Genomic DNA, 17,900 nt, shown 5'->3' on the forward strand with positions numbered 1-17,900 from the left:
CAGTGGCCCTATTAGCTGATGGGAGTCTGCTTGAGACAGTTCTCTGAGCACACCTCAGGTTGACTGGGCTCAGCAGCCACCCAATGATAAACAGCTGGATATCAGACTAGGACTGAACACAACCTCTGAGACTGAAAAATGGCGGTTTGAAGATAGGGGATACAGTACAGGGGTGATGTACAGAAGCTCTGACCAGGACTTTGTTTCAAGGGCCGAGAGGACATGGCAGGCAGGGACAGGGGAAGCATGGAGGGGTCGATGTTTGGGCATATATATTTTTTTAGTAAGGGAAATATCCATCCATCGTCTGTAACTTCTTTATTCCTTTTATGGGGTCACGGGGGTTTTTTGCTGGAGCCAATCCCAGCTGTCCCTGGGCGAGGGCAGGGTACTCCCTGGACAAGTCCCCAGTTCATCGCAGGGCCCTCACTGATGTCAGAGGCCGCCATGCAAGGTGTCAACTACACATCAGGAGCAATTTGGGGTTCAGTATCTTGCTCAAGGACACTTTGACAAGCAGCTCAGCTCAGCCTGGAGCTGGGATTTGAACCGGCGACCTTCAGATCACTAGCTGCACATCACCATCCCCTGCTCTACCCACTGAGCTGCAGCCTTCCCAGTAAGGGAAATACCTGTACAAATATTTTCTGGACAGGTATTTGGTCCTTGGTAACCCATTGCCCCACCGTTTCACAACTTTGTGTCACATTAAAAACTCTCTATCATTGCATATGAGAAAATACACTGACAATTAACCAAGTAGCAGGAGGGGCATTGCTGCATGTCCCTCTGTGTGTAATATATGATGCGCAGATCTCAGTCGGTGTATCAGACAGGAAGGGTCATAAAAATGATTATTCTGATTAGTATAAAGAGGGATTTAGATATTAGAAATACACCTGGAAATTATTAATTAGGGCTGGGACGACGCGTCGACGTAATCAACGACATAAATTCGTCGACATGAATAATATGCGTCGACGTGTCGTCCCAAACAGGAAGTGGTAGTACCTGCAGAGGCTGAGAATAGAGACGTGACGGTACCCGTCATGATGATGACGTCGGGGTGTTTCCCCCCAGTCAATCTAAACCCGCGGACCGTTAATAATGAATAGTGATTGAGAACCCGGCCCCCTAAACATCCTGGAAGGTGAAAGAGTTACGGTTTTCGCGCTAAATTACATTATTACATAATCGCCATCAGTAAACAGGTCGCTGTGTGACTCTGTCACTTGCGGGGACGGGAGGGAAAGTTCACTGAAGTCTCAGTCTGGAGGGCTGACAATCGCGGTGATTTCTATCAACACAACCACTTGAGTGAGTTAAAGGTTTTTGCCAGTGACAGATGCTGTCTTTCGGGCAGAAATGTGAAAAAGAGTTGGTAGGACAGGCGGGAGAACAGACGCTGCTCTGCCTTCAACTGCGGTATTTTTTTCCTCATATAAGCTACCAACAGTTACAGTTACTACTTTACTTTTGTTTGGTCATGTAACATTAAATTAATCGTTATATTAGTTGACAAATCGAAAAAATTATAAATTAATCGTTTGAAAAATAATCGTTTGGGACAGCTCTGTTAATGACATTACATCCAGCAATGCACGACAATAGTTTGTCGTCAAGCAGCTTTCCCCCTGATAAATCCTGAGATCCTGTCTAAAAATATTTTTTCAGAAGATAAAAGTTGGATTCTATTTCGAGTTTCTATCAACAGCTTTTAGTTTTGTTGCTTAAATTTTGCCTGTGTTACGTCTTACTACCTGAATAACAGCAGGAAAACAGCTGTCTGTACATTTTTTTTATTTACAGATGATGGGCACTGGGCGTGAAGATGACAACTACGTCTGTCTGAAACTAGCAATGACACTTGTGCTGCACTGTGCACTGCTTGGTGCCAGCTGCAAGATAGAGCCCTCTGAGTTTAGTTTGGGTATGTATTAAACAAAGTAGCTAAGTCGCTGCTTTTACACACACCCCTGTTGAAACTTGCCTCCTGAGGACAAAGTGATATTTCCCAATAGGACAGGTTGGGGATAGCTGTTTATGCTAACTTCTAACTGCTAACTGCATGCTTACTTCAGTAGACATCACTGCAAAGTAAACAGACACCTTTTACATAATGTCTTTACTGTTTTTTCACACTCTGTTGATAAAGTTAATTCATTTTTTTAATGTTTTAAACTAAAACGATAGTCATACCTAACAGATTTTATCTGACAGTGTCAGTCAACACAACTCTCCCTGAGAAGTGCTACTTACATGTGGATTTGCCGTGGGTCTTCTCGCAGTTTGGACAGTGATATATGTCAATATCTGGAGCATCATCTTCATCAACCCCAACACAGCTGAAACAACACAAGAAACACTTTTTAATGTTTCAGTATGTGACCTGTCTCCGATGCATGCAGTGGTTTGTTAGGGGTCTGAATGGCTTCTTTGATTGCTCTCTAATTCCCTGCAGTTTAACAATCGGCTTGTCTTGACAGACACTTGAAACTTGGTTTCATTATCAGTCAGTGACAAAATGTATACTTTGGAAAATGAAATGTCAGTAAATAGTGAAAAAAATACCATCAGGCTTTCCTAAAACCTAAGGTAACGTCTTCAAAATGCTTGTGTTGTCCGACCAGTTCAAAACTTGAAGTCTTTCAGTTTACACTGGTAGCAAACACAGAAGAACAGCAAATCTTCTCAATTGAGAAGCTGGATCCAGAGAATAACAGTTGTTTTTTGAAAAATAATAAAACAACTTAAGCAAGTGTTGGTTTAAGTGTTTGTCATTGGTAGTAAAATGAAACATGATCCATGAAAAAACGCTGGACCAGTCCTTTAAAATGATTCATAGTCCACAACAAAAGGAATATACAGTGGAGTGTAGAACAAAGGGACAGTGGAGGACAGCACAATATGTATAACAGACTATAAATTCCCTTCACACACTGTATATGCATAAGAGTTGCACATTTTAGCACTGTGGTTTACAGCGTGGCAGCTGTGAGAGGAAGTGTTGGTTGATTTAACACGCGACAGTTTGCCTCATTTGTCTTTCACGTAATAATACTGTCTACGTTTGGCACTTTTATAGTGATGTCAAAAAAAATTTCAAAAGTATTTTTATCATTAAACTTTTGTGACTCAAATCTTATCATCAGTGCACTATACTGTTATGTACAAAGGACAACTGCATGAGAGATATAAGTTAGAGTAAACACAGTATTCATTTATGACCACAATGTAACACAAATGTTGTGCATCAGGTGGTTAAGTTTTAAAACATGCAAAGACTTGATCAGTGATGCATAAAATGACAGCAGCATTGTAGCTCATCCCACTGTGTCAAACAGCAGCTGTCACACTCTTTTGCACAAGCTAATTCCTCCTATTTGGAGCCGCTGCTCCAAAACTCAAATGAACTGGGAGTTCCCCAGGATGTTTTCCTTTTTTTCCCCCCTGTGAACTCCACAGATTTACTACACCGCCTACTCGTTTTCACTGAATGCAAATACAAAAGTGGGTGAGTGTGTGGACGCAGTGGAAATGCCTGTTCATGGCATCCTTTACTTGGTGGCTTGGAGAAAAACTCAAACGGATGTTGGATGCTTTCACTGATGGCTTTTTGTGGTGGCAAATAATTTGTTAAGAGTTAAGAGTATGATGAAGTTTTAGTAGTAAAAACTTAAATAAAAACTTAAATATATGCTTATCCTGAATTGGATGGCATCAACATGTTTCAAACAACTTGGGACAAGAGCAACAATAGACTGGGAAAGTTGTCAAATGCTCCAAAATCAGCTGTTTGGTACATTCAGGTAAACAGGTTCATTGGTATTCTGATATCATGATTGGGAAATGAAATTTGCATCTTCAAAAGGCTAAGTCATTCACAAATCAAGGATGGGGCGAGGTTCACCACTATGTCCAACATATGATTGTATAAAGGAGATTACTACATGGGCTCAGAGACACTTTGTAAAACTGTAATCAGTAGTTTTTTCCATAGCGTCCCAACTTTTGGGGATTTGGTGTTAGGGGTGTGCCAAAATATCGATACTACGATACGTCTTGAGGTACGTTATCGATACACTGGTGCCAAATATCGATATTTAAAAATGAAAAAAAAAAATATATATATTTTTTTTTTTGGCCCACCACCACCACCCCTCTTTGGAGGACAGCTTTATCTTTATTCAAACATAGGTATACAACCAAATCAAATTTAAAAAAATGGTTTAAGTAGCTCTGAAACCCACACATATAGATATTTAATGATAGCTGTAGTCAGTGTGTGTGTTAAGAAGAGACACTGTGCAATATACTCTTTGTTTACTTGGCTGTCATTCATGTCAAATTGATTGACAATGTTTTGTAATTCCTGTGAAATGGATTCAGTGCAGTCAATAAATTCTGAATTTCTTCAGTGACACAGATATCGTGATGTATCGTGGATGAAATTTCTTGCAATATATCAATTATCGCAGAATCGCTGTATTGTGATATTATCGTTATCGTGAGCAAAATATCGTGATAGTATTGTATCGCGAGGTACCTGGTGATACCCAGCCCTATTTGGTGTTGTATATTTACTTGGCTAAGACATATTTTTACAAAACTTTAGAATACATTCAGGGCCAGAGAAATACACAAACATATGACATCTCTACATGGTTGCTGTGGTGGTTTCAGAATGGATTTTATGAGTACAGGATTTTTAGGATTTGTTTTTAAACCTAGACCGGGTCTAAAGCACATCCTTTATCGCTATATGAGCTGCAGTGCAGTGTTGTCCTTGAACACTTTGACTTTTCACCTTCCTGTGTGGGTGCAAGAGAGATGACGACTGCTCTACAGAGACTGACAGAATATTATACAATAGGTTTTCTGTGCGTTTCCACCTTATGTGATATTAACAATGTCATTTCTCAAAATGTTGGGATGCTGAGTAAAACATAAATAAAAAATGGCATCCTCGTAAGGCTCAGTTGTTCACAAGCAAGGATTGGGTGAGTTTCATCATTTTGTGAAAAACCGTGGAGGCTAATAGTGAGGAATTTAGGGATTTAACCATCGACAATCCATAATATCATCACAAGATTCAGAGAATGTGGAGGAATCTCTGCACTTACAGGACAAGGATGAAAACCAACACTGAATTCCTGTGACCTTCAGTCCCTCACCAAAACCCCCATTTGAAAATGTGTGACTTTAGATTAAAGCATTGATCAAATATTACTACATTTGATAAAGTCCGACTTTTGACTTTTGACTTGTCCATGTGATATCAACTATCGACAGGGAAACCACAGATTAAATTCAAGTGACCATCCAGCAAAACAGCAAAATAGATAATATCTTCAATGATATGTCAAACCATTACATTACGTGCACTATAAGAAACGATATAAGTGCGTCTCTCCGTTAACAGAACTGTGGACAGTTACACAAGTGGCACATCAGTTCAACTTAATAGATTATTTACATCTCTTGACAATTCTTAGTTCTGCATTATAGATAATGGCATTTTTGACAAGGGGCTGTGTGGAGACACAAATTCATTTGAAATCTCTACAGCTGTTAAAGCAGACTGACAGCTGATCCAGCTGTGATCAGCTGCAGCTGTCATCTGAAATGAACGTAGCTTCATGTGATGCTGCAGACGAAACGACGTCTCATTTCTCTTAAAACATATTTCCTCTGTCCTCTCTCCTCCCATGGTTGGAAAAGAAGCATGAAAGAGAAAAGTCAATGCAATTTATGTGAAATTGGACACCATCAGCCATATCCGACGGTTGTAGCTTATAGTCCAAAAGACTCTCACCGTGTCAGTTTGGAAGCTTACTCTCTGTGTCAGCTAAGTGGCCTATTACAGAACAGCTAATATTTTAAAAGACATGTTTCATGGGTGTGGATCCATAGAAATATGTTCTTTTTTTTTCTTCTTCAATTTCAAAGATAGTATTATAGCTGCTGCACAGCGATGGGTCGGGTCCGGGCTATTTTTGGCAAATTTAGGCAATTCTGAGCAACAAACAGGAGAATAGGAAGACAAGACAGTTGACAACAATGTTCATTTTGGACCACTTGAGGCTTGAACTTACAACTTCTGGAACCATCATTTATCGCTCTGAGCTAATTGGCAAATGGCAATACAACAGTGGCTTCACAAATTGAGTAAGCCATTCACTGTTGTGCAGGCAGATTTGAAACCACTGTAAAAAAATTCAGTTATCAAGACAAAAATCTGAAAATACACATATTGCAGCATGGAGATGTTGGTAATTTGTTTTTAAAAATGATTGATTTGCTCCATAAGTGAATAACTGATGTTTAAAAATGCTGCTTGAGCAGAATTCCAAATGTTCTCAAAAATTCAGTTTTTTAGGTAAAATTCTGATATTTGCCTAACATCATCTACCAGGACTCTAAAAAATGTTAAATTTTTTCATGAACATTGAAGATTTATTTATCAATTTGCAGGTATATGTTTACAGTAGTGTTCACAGTCAAACATTTTCATGCACTGTAGGCAAGAAATGTGGGAGGAGATTTAAAAAAAGTAAAAAAAAAACAGTGATGAACTTCATAATTTTTAATAGGTTTAAATGTACAAAAGTTTCTTTAGTATTGGGGCTACAGTTTGATGAAAGTGTGAAGTTCTAGCGGGCAGATTTGTTATGAATTTTCAATGTTTTGAACTTTAGATGCTTGCTGTAGCGCCACCATCAGGACTATTGGCTTGGGTTTACAGCTGAGGTAATCTGGCATGAGACTGGACCTTTATGCAAAATTTGGCTAGCTTTCACCCATGGTCCAGTCCAAGCTATTTGTTTTTATTTAATTTAGAGGCTTGCTGTGATGCCACCATCAGGACAATTGTCTTGTGTCTCATGTTGAGGACATCTGACATTTTGATCTGTCATCATCATCATCATCATCATCATCCTTGCTGGGTCTCGAACCCACAACCCCTGACACCAAGAACCAGCTCCTAACTCACTGAGCTAATTGGCTGGAAGTGAGACGTGCTGTGTAGCTTCATTTCATAAATGGTCAACATGTCAGAAATTCTGTTACCTGAACAAAAATCTGATAATACATAAATTGCATCTTGACAGCATGGAAATGTTGGTGATTTGTTTTCATAAGAGAAAATCTGATGTTTAAAAATGCCACTCTTACATTGACTCCAGTTGTTACCATGAGAGCAGAATTCAAAATGTTCTCAAAAATTCAGTTTTTCAGATAAAATTCTGATATTTGCCAAACTTCATCAACTATGACTTTCAGGAAGATTGAAAATGTATTTAGCAAGAATTTGATAGTATATGTTTACAGTACTGTTTACAGTCAAACATTTTGATGCACTGTAGGCTTAATTTTTGATCAATCAAAAATCTGAGAAAAAAGTTTTGTGGAGGACGGTCTGAAGATGCTTTCTAGCAAGTTTGGTGACAATTGAGCAAAAATTGTGGGAGGAGATTTTCCAGGTTTTGAAAAAAACTGAGTGATGGACTTCATAATTTGTAATGAGTTTAAGTGGACTAAAGTTTCAGCAGTATTGGGGCTACAGTTTGGTGAAAGTTTCAAAACTGTAGCATGTACTGTCGATTTTGTAGGTATTTTTAAAGTTTTTAAAATTTAAACGCTTATTGTGCCCCCCCCTAGGAGGAATATTGACATGTCCTTGGAATTAAGTCAATCTGGCATGGGGCCGGACATTTCTATAAAGTTTGGTGAGTTTTATCTTTATAAACATATATCCCAACGTATCCCAATTTAAATGGGATCAAAAATGTGTGCAAATCATTTCCAAAATAAGGTCCAATGGGGCGCACTGGAAGGGGCGGGACTTCACCTGTTTATAAGATGTCATTTTAGACAGATCTAGATAATTTCGACTATTGTGCATGCAAACACATGTACTATGGTTAACATAGATATATGAACATAAAATCTATCAGGAATGTCAGGTAACTATTTTCCATTAATCGAAACAACACATTAAACTGCTCAATACAAGGTCAGGATCAATAATAACAAAGAAAGCCAGTATTGTACGTATGGTATGTATTTAGCTGTTCCCACTTGTTGCCGCCACAACCTTTGATGTCCAGTATGGCTCACAGAGCATGTTACATTTCTACAAAGGTTGCTATTTGAAACTAAATTGTCAAAGAATAACTGTTTTAAGGGTGAGGAGAGCTAGTTGTGGTACATGTACATTACTTCCTATAAAAAATCTGTTTACCACTTTCCACTTTTTTTTGGGGCAGATATATTGCTTTTGAATTTTCAAATGTCCATTTTCAGTATCATCAGTACAACCAGTTAATTTCCTTTACATGTATTGGTGTGGCAATAGAAATCTCATGACAAATATCTCAAAACCGCAGTTAATAAAACTAATTCTACAAGGCTAGATGCTACTACACTTGGCTATGATCGTTAGGCTAACACTTTCTTAACAGTAGCCGAAAAACAGCCAGACCTAGAGCAGTAAAAGCTTGTAAGAGCTAATCTACTGACAGTAAGGCTTTGTAGAGTTCAAGTCAAGACAGATTCATAAGTGCTTTTGACAATCAGGAAGAGCACATATGAAAGGTACATTGAGTAGTAGCATGTCATTATGTGTAAATGTGAATCATTGTGTGTGTGTATATATATATATATATATATATATATATATATATATATATATATATTGGCAGTGTCAATGCCAAATATGTATGTATCTGCGTATCTCAAGTAAATATCTATCCAGAGGCAGTTGTGACATGACTCTGCTTCTATAGAGGGCAATTTGGTTTGTTTAAGACTGATGCTGAGTAATAATAAAACTGATGATGTAATTATCATTACATCATTACCTTAGCTTCAGTTGTGTTGTTTTCTTTTCAGTAAAGAACTTGGAATTAATTGGTGTTTTTTTTATATTGTTTATACTGGTGAAATGTATTTGCCTTTAATTTGTATCTTCTTAAAGCAAGAAAGCTTTGGAAGTGGGCTAATCAATTTAAACCAATCTACCAAAAATATTTGGTATTTTCTAGTGCAAATCAGTAAAGGCACTGTAACCAATGTTCCGCAAATTACAATGCAGTATGTCTTCAACACATTTCTTTAAAAAACATCTGTTGATTATTTTATTTATTTTGGCCTGTCACTGGCACCCAAAGTTTTCTTTTGAAAACAGATGGGGCTTTTTCACACACATTCTGGCTGGGCCTAAGGCAGTCTGACTTGGCACGTCACCCCAGTGTAGCAGGGATTTATATTTCTATTACAACCAAGCCCCCATAAGAAGAGCGCCAGGCAATTTTACAAAGTGGCCAAACTGTGTAATAACATTCTCAGGTGATGCACCGGTGTCCCAAAAAACTTCATGTGCTTGCAATGGGAAAGAAGCTGCTGCAAAACAGTAGATACATTTTATAAAAAGTTACAACCCACACAAACTGACTATTTTCACTAGTCGCTACGTGCTTTGACTTGTGTTGACAAGTGTTACCACATGGTCAGCGTTTCTTTCTTTTGTCACACAATCGACAATGTAAAAGTTTGTTGCAACACAAAGACTTGTGGTAAATGGTTTGTGAGGATTCGCTGTAGCCCCAACTGTATGAATATCTGACGGATAAACAATGTAAACTATTGTCTTGTATTTTCCTTTATGTTTGACTATGTATTCCATTTATTTATGTCGTTTACAAGGAAATGTCCGCTCGGATGATATATAAACAGCAGTAAGCTGATATGAAGCAGATTTACGTGAGTTTATGTGAAATGGAGGTTGATCCATGAGCAGAAATTACAGATCGCCTGTGTAGAGTTTTAATAGGCTGTGGTGTCATAATTAACAACAATTGACGACTGTGTACAAGCTGATAGATGTGTCTGATAACATTAAATCAATCGTAATCAGATCTAACAGGATGTGAGTGTTTCCGTGACTTCCTGTACAGACATACAGTTGCTGGAAAACTGTCCGTCTTGACGGCAGCTTTTTACTCTGTCCCCTGCTGCTGCCCGTCTGATCTTGTCTACTTTCCAGCCAAGGCGCAGTTCATCTCGAAAGCTCTGAAACGGTACTAAAGCACTCGTCTCGCAGGAGTTTTTATTTTGTCTAAAACCCTGTTTCCAAAAATGCCCATGTGCGAGTGGCAGATTGTATACACTATACAGTATAAGCAAGCCCAAATATTAGATTTGACAACTCCTGATACTGAATTAACATCACTAGAAGATGCTCACTACACTAGTTGTGCTGTTACTAGTGTTAAACATTTTAACAACTAGGCTGACAAAATATTACCTTCTCTTGCCACATGAATGTGCTACATCAGGCGATAAGGTGTACTTTCCCACCTCCAAGGCAAATACATTGTAGTGCCATCTCATTACAAAAGAGTAGTTATATATCTGTGGATAGCTATGCTGAGATGTGTCATACTGTATTCAGTTATTGATTCACTGCTCTTCAGTCTGTTTGTGTTGTTTATCATAGAGAGCTGAAGTCACTGCCCTTCCAGTGGACCTCATGGGATCTTATTTCACCTTATTTTATTTTTTTGGATCCCATTTGAATTGTGCCATGAACTACACATATGATGTTTGTCAATTAAAAAGTCAAGTCATAAGCGTTTAAAGTCCAAGTCAGAAAAGATGCAGTTTGTCGTAAATAAAGTCAAACACTATCTGTCTACATTGATGCACTCAACATACGTCACCATACCAACATGGCCACCAACTCAGCAGACAAAAGGTACGGAAAATATGAAAATCACAATAAATCTGGCCATACTGACAACTGCAGTTATGTCAAAGGAGAGTTTGCCAGTGTTGTGAGCAAGCTAACATACAGGACCAGCACTGCAATGCTTAAGTTATGGGTCTTGGTGACCGTTCAACAAGACAACGTAAATCATGTTACTATTGGCTGCGGAGTCTTTATAATTCCGCATTTTCACAGTCTTATATCTAATTTATTGACAAACTGTGACTTTTTTGACTTGGAAAATCATCATTTAATCATATGTGTAATTCATGGCATACCTCGAGCGTTTAGATAAATGTGTCTATCTCAATTCACTACCATACCAATCTCCTCTGACATAAGGCTTTGACTGTGGCACTCTTTACACTCATAATTATGCTGATGACACATTGGATCACATTGGATTTCGCAACTAAACAGATTAGGTTTTAAAAATAACATTAGCTAAAGAGTTGTCATTAATGAAAAATTCAACCTTCAAAACTTCTTAACTGTATGAAAACATGTGCACATTGCACTAGTGTTCAACTCAGAAGTTATTGTAGAGGTACACTTGCACTCATTTTACCGAAATGTACCTCTGTGGCAAGCACAAGTTAATGACACTTACAAGTTTTGTTCAGTGGCATAATCTTACAAAATAAACGCCGCTTTTATAATTATTGAGGCCTAAATGTAATTGCCAGAAGTAAAACATAAAGCTAACATTAATCTGTGAACAAACTACATTGCAGTCGCATAACTTCAACATCAACACTAAATTACTGCAGAGTGAGTGCCAAAAGAATAAGCCTGAAAACCCAGAAATATGTTAGCATGTATGCACTCTATACTTTAGCCTACACCTTTCATACTATGTCACGTTTACAATGCAGTCCTGTAATTTTGTTAATAATATGATTTTGTGATTTGTAATTTCATTTCAGTAACCTTACTCGTCCCCGACTAAAGGTCCAGCTCACTTCTGAAAGCCTGTATATTATTGTCAGCAGGGAGGTATTGCATAGAAACAGCTCACCCCTATTTAAATTGGGGCATCACCCTTTAAGGTTTGAACTCAGAATGCCCTACTGTATAGGCTATGACGAAATTATGTAAGCCATGTGAATATGGAACCACTTAGGGTATAAACACAATGCTTTTCTAGAGGGGGTCTTCATTATACTAGTTGTTTGACTTATGCTGATGCGCGACCGGAGGTCATGGCTCATCTCAGCGTTTAATTCACCACCATAATGTGATCAGGCAACACACAACGCTGGCAGCCAGTGGGAGCATTTAAGGGTTAACGTTCAGGCGCGTAAATTCTGTTCATCGCTTTCTGAAGGGCTTGTTCACCAAACCAAACACGATTAACAGGCTATGTGTCCCCTAAAAGACACCAAGAGTGCAACCGAATTGCATGAAATGTGCCAAACCAAGTAGACGGACACAATCGTGTAGCAACAACTACAACAACAGGAGAGAAATATAACATGATGATAATCGGGGTCTGGTCTAGATCATTACAGCTTATGTACGGCGGGGAAAGTGATGAGCGGCGGTAGACGATGCGTCTCCTCTTCATCGCAGTAAAACAAAACAGCAGTTAGCAGCAGCTAAAGATTTGGACAGAGCAGCTCAGTAAATGTTGAACATGTTATTCTATTACCCCGCTAAAGCTTGAGGAGTTCTAATACGGGCTATTGTCAGCCATAGCTGCCGCCTGGCAGGAAGGCTGCTCGGGGCTGAGCTCAAACTCGGGTCGTGATTTTCAACCGTGCTCTGGTAAAGCAGTCGGTGAAAACTGAAAGGATAGTTGTAATAAAACGACATTTACAGACAGTACGGGAGATAAAGCAGCCTATCATATCCACGGATATGTAGAGACGCAAAGGGAAAGAAATGAGCAGCGAGTCTGCCGAGACTTCCCCCGCCGCCCGCTCTTTACAACGGGAATGGTTCAGTTCGGGGCTATGCGGGGATGTTAAATGCCCACTCAGTGCAATTAATGGACGAAGCCCATACCGAAATGATTCTATTAACCACCGTAAGTTTTTAAAAGGGGAATATGTTTAGTGTTATTCGCGAAAAAATGTCACAACCCCGGTCGGCTATATTTAACTCCGCCTTCTTCTTCTTCTCCAAGCGGCCTCTCTTCAGATGTAGACGGGCGACCGAGAGCCACAAAGCTGTCAAACGCACCGAGACCTCGCCATTTTTGTTTGTTTTCCACAAATGCAAACCGCCACAAAAACACCACGGTGAACAATCTGGCCTTACCTGCCGTGGAACCAGTCCTTGCAAGCATCGCACTCGATCATAAACTGGGTCACGTCGTAAGGTAATCTGCAGATGCAATATACTGGTACAGTCGCCATGTTCAATTCACAACTACGTCGGGATAGACTGGGGGGGCTGCAGGAGGAACAACGTCCTGCAAACAATATGATCCAATATGATCTTCCCCAGAAAAAAAGCCAGGGGCAGACCCGCCGGACACATGAACCTAAGCGCACATCTCCATCACACCACGGCCGACGTGTGGTTGAAACGGTGGAGGCTCGTCGTAGCAGGCTTTGTTGAAATGCATTATTATTATTACTACTATGTGCATGCCCCCTGGTGACTGTATGGCACCGAGGCGGTCATATTAGGAGCCAGAAGAAAACGTAGCCTCGATGTCGCTGCGAAATAAATAAATAAATAAATACATGTGAAAGTTACGTCAAGGAGCTGGTTTAAATCAGCAGGGCTCAAATCAGATGAATGAATTTCCGGATCAATGCAGCTATCAGGATTTATTTTTATGCAGCAGCCGCCATGTAACGCGTTCAGGCAAAATAAAAGCATCTACTATCTGAATCAGGCTATTGTCAGTTGGTAGATACAAATGTAAAAAAAATAATAAAAAATACATAAAAATACATACATAAATGAGCGAATTGCAAACGTAATCTATAGCTATTACATAATTAATTAATAGACGTGGTATGTATAATTTCTAACCAAATTAAATAACAACGGTAATTACATTTAAAACGTCGAAATACTGAACGAAAGGGGGAGGATAATGTATATTATAGTAAATTACATCAGATTATAGGATAAATTAACATAATTTACCATTCATTTTCAATAACGCGTAATAAATGTAGAACCAAATTAAAGAACAACAATAATGAATTGAAAGAGTGCAAAATACTAAATAAAAAATATGTAATGTATATTCAGTTGTATTCTATCAAATTATAAATCATAATATATTTTTTTATTAGTAATTTTAGCCAAATTTAACATTTGACGAAACATGTTATTTGGTACACTGAAATATGATATAGTTCATTTAGTTTTTTTTATGTACATATACTTGGACATTGATGGGTTACACTACATTTACACCATGTATTATATATGCTGGGTTTTTCATGCTGATTTTGAGGCAGTATTTAGACTTCTCTTTTGAATGACTGTAGACAAAATAAATAAATAAATGAGATTAAAATTGTAGGGTAAAGCCTACAGAAACATGACCTTTTCATACAGTTAACTAACACACCTTTGTGTTTAACACTCATAACATTTTATAGGCAGTGGTTGGTGGCTTGTCCGTTGGGGAGCCAGGGCCAGAAATAATGAGACTGCTGACTTTTTTTTTTTTTATTATTTAATCTGGCCATGGCCCTGTATTAGTGATGTCAAATGACACATCTCCAGCTTCACAATAATAAATGTGTGATCACTGCTTAAAAAAACAGAAACAAATAGAACCTTTTGAATGAAAGCATTCATTTGCAGAGGTACAACAATTTTGCTTAAAAAAAGTGATTAATTGATAAGTTAAAAAAAAGTCCTTTGTCGCAAGAATTGTCTTGAAAGTTACATTTAGTATATGAAAAGATTGTTTTTAGAAAATACCCAATTTCCATGAAAATGTAATATGTGCGACAGCTCTGAAAAAACCTGTTGTCTACATTATAAAGAGCTCAATCCCCATGAGCAATCATTTTGCTGTATTGCACATTATCAAACACAGGTTTGATGCTGCTCTTCCTTACTTTATCTACAGTAATATAAAGTAAATGTACCATCATATGTGACAAAAACATAAAAATGGCATTACAAGTTCAGAAATGACTTTTGCCCGAATAAAAGTTCATTTAGTTTACTTTGGTTTAATATCACAGACTGCCAGTTGAATTAATAAAGCGTGATACAGATTTTCATTAAGCTTGAAATTTTACCTTTATTACACATGAAAGTTTGTTGACAGGTCTTGGAGAGTACTACTGTGTATGTGCCAATAGCAGTAAAAAGCCTTCTGTGGCTCCAGAGGAGGCTGCATGTGATGTGATAAATTGTCTCCAGTGATGTCACATAGTGGCTCAATTGTGGACACCAGGTTTTGAAAAGCAGTCCACTGGTCTAAATTTGCATTCTGTAACACTGTTTGACTCATTATGAACAGTTTGAAAACAAAAGATGAACATCCATACAGCATAAGCAGATATGACCTGTTTTATTCCATGCATTCCTCTTCCTTTTTATATTCTTTTTACATCTCTTCTGTCTTTACTGATCTTTAAGATCACTGGACCTTTTGCTTTCCATATCCAGAGGGCAAAACCTTATAAGCCATACCTTTGTTATTGTACCTGTCTACATGAAGAGCAGATTTGCTAATTCTATTGCTTTTAAAAATGAATACAAGTCAATAATTGAGCAGGAAACATGTGAAATATTAATGCCAGCATGCTGTTACAGTATGATAAGGGATAAATAACCAAACAATAACTTGTACTAAAAGAATAAAGTTTTATTAAGCATTATAGCCATGTTGCCTTCAGATGCACAATGCCACAATCCATCAACATTCAGTCAAACCCAACAGCAGTTCATTCTTTGTCAATCCATGAGTAGAACGAAACAACTTACATAGTAGAAAACTTATTTAGTTCTTGCAGGGGAGACATGGGGAATATACCATTTCTCTGATCACTAATGAAAGATCAGAGGGAGAATGAAAAACTACTGAAAAAACAACTCTGAAGTAAATCACGAAAAGCAGTAAAAGTTGATTACTGGCTGATGGCTAATGTCTTAACTAGAAGGTTGAGCATGTTGCTTTCAGCTACAAAAAGGGTGGTTTTGATCTCAGCTTTTTATGGGATATTTTCAGATATTTAAATAATGCAGAAAATAGCAACAGAGAACAACATACCATATTGTGGATACACTACTTCAGAGTGGCTAGATAACTTTGTGTTTCTTCTTCTTTAAATACATGCAACAGGGGTCAATATCACAGACAAATCAAGGTGAGAACAAATCTGTCATGAACAATTAACACCTTTTATGGGGTATTACAGATAGTAGCCATTTCTTTAATTGGAAAACAGTATTGGACACAGTATGTGTAAAGATGGAAAAATAAAGAACAACATGCATAATACCTACACACCTTTTAAACTGTGAACCATGCAGAAGGTTTTTCTTGAAGCTGTTCATACTAAAGCTCTACATTTGTTTGAAGAAACCACGTTGAGTATCAGAGTTTGACAAGATGTTTTGCGTCTGATTTTTAGAGCCATTTCTTGAAATGTTACTAACAGCTAAATGATTAAAATTATACGAAGCTCATCTGAACTAATGGACAGTTTCTTAAATATGAACCAACCCAAAGTGGTGACCAAGGAGGGTGTGTTGCATTTTGCTTTCAAAATATACTTTTGGTTTTAATTAAGCATTTACCGTGACAGATAAACGTACTATGGCAAACACATGGTAAAGAGTACTGGAAGAATATCAACCTATAAGAACTCAAATATTCCAGAATCAAAGCTCATTAAAGCTTTAATAACCGTAAATGTAAAAGGAAAAAGTCATTGTCAAACATATAGAAATCTTGGTGAGGAGTGAACAACTCCTTAACCTCTCCGCACCCACCCGCCCGCCGACGGGCGATTTCAGATAAATGACTGTATGTCTACACTGCGCAGTGACGTATCCCGCTTCAACTTTCATCAATATGGACATACTATACGTCGTTAGAAAGAGGAGAATCTCCGCAATTCATTCATCCAGTTGATTTTGCAGAAATCATGAGCACCAAACCATAAATCATTGATATTCACCAGCATGGTAAACGTGAGACACAAGAAACACACGGCGACTCCCTACCTTTGAAGCGGCCATAAAGCCGTAATATGTGTCCATTCCTCAATTATCTATATTCCAGTTGTCCGTAAGAATCCACTGATCAAAAGCATCAAAATGGTTTTTCATAAAATTATTCCAGCTTGTGAATATCGTCCTGTAAAGTCCATTTGTTTACCGTCTGCCAACTTTGTCCGGCATATAAAGTTCATACTTTACCGGCCGCACCGAAATGTTTTCTAGTTCCTGTATGGTGATGTTGGGTATGCTTGTTTTCATCACTTTGCTAGCTACAAAATAAAAGTGTCCCCATCTTCTTCTGTTCAGTTTTCACCCCAGCAGAGCCCCTGAAGTAGATCGAGCGCTGCCTGTTTGAAGGACCAATATACTTTGTTTACTGTTTTTCGCTGCCTTAGTATAGGAATAGCGTATTGGCTATCGACATGTCAATAACTCAGGCTTCTAGCCAATTATTTTACCTTTCTAATGAGGGCAGGCGTGCCCAGGTCAGGTATTTATGAGCCGAGGGGTTTCCGTGCGTCTGGCGACTCGTGGGCGGACTTTACGCAGCAGACGCACGGTGAAGAGACGCAGCAAACATTTACATTTATTCGTAGGCATTTTCAGAGTTTACAATGGCGAAAGCCAGGAAGAAATCCAAATATATCCGTGAAGATGACCAGGAATGGACTATAGCATCATCTGATGAGAGTCAAGACAGTGAGTATGACTCTGAGAGAGAGGAGATGTTCGCTCAGTGACTTGACGACATCTTAGATCGGTGAGTAACGTTATCTTTGATCATGTTTTATTTATTTATTTAGCCATGAGTGAAATTTGAATGAAAGTTAGTGGGTGGGGTTTTTTTTATGATTACAGTGAACAGTACAGTATACATTAGCATGTCATAAATGATGCTAAATGGTTAGCGCCCCATGGCCTAATTAGCCTTGCTAAGCCTAGCTAGCTAGCTAGCTACTCAACTACTCAACTA

The 17,900-nt window shown here is 38.3% G+C and overlaps 1 protein-coding gene across 2 annotated transcripts in view; it reads right to left on the minus strand.

Annotated features, from left to right (window-relative positions):
• Nucleotides 1–13,552, minus strand: part of phf2 (PHD finger protein 2) — a 49,156-nt gene extending 35,604 nt beyond the window's left edge. The window contains exons 1-2 of one of the 2 annotated variants that reach the window (XM_030421016.1): nt 13,034–13,552; nt 2,260–2,345 (exon numbers count right to left, since the gene is read on the minus strand). In XM_030421016.1, coding sequence (XP_030276876.1) covers nt 2,260–2,345; nt 13,034–13,131 — 184 coding nt within the window. In that variant the 5' untranslated portion in view covers nt 13,132–13,552. The remainder of the gene's footprint in view (nt 1–2,259; nt 2,346–13,033) is intronic. The other variant, XM_030421015.1, reaches the window with a different exon arrangement.
• Between the last annotated feature and the right edge of the window lie 4,348 nt (nt 13,553–17,900).

The sequence above is a fragment of the Sparus aurata genome, chromosome 6 (assembly GCF_900880675.1).
Source record: "Sparus aurata chromosome 6, fSpaAur1.1, whole genome shotgun sequence".
Taxonomy (NCBI): Eukaryota; Metazoa; Chordata; class Actinopteri; order Spariformes; family Sparidae; genus Sparus; species Sparus aurata.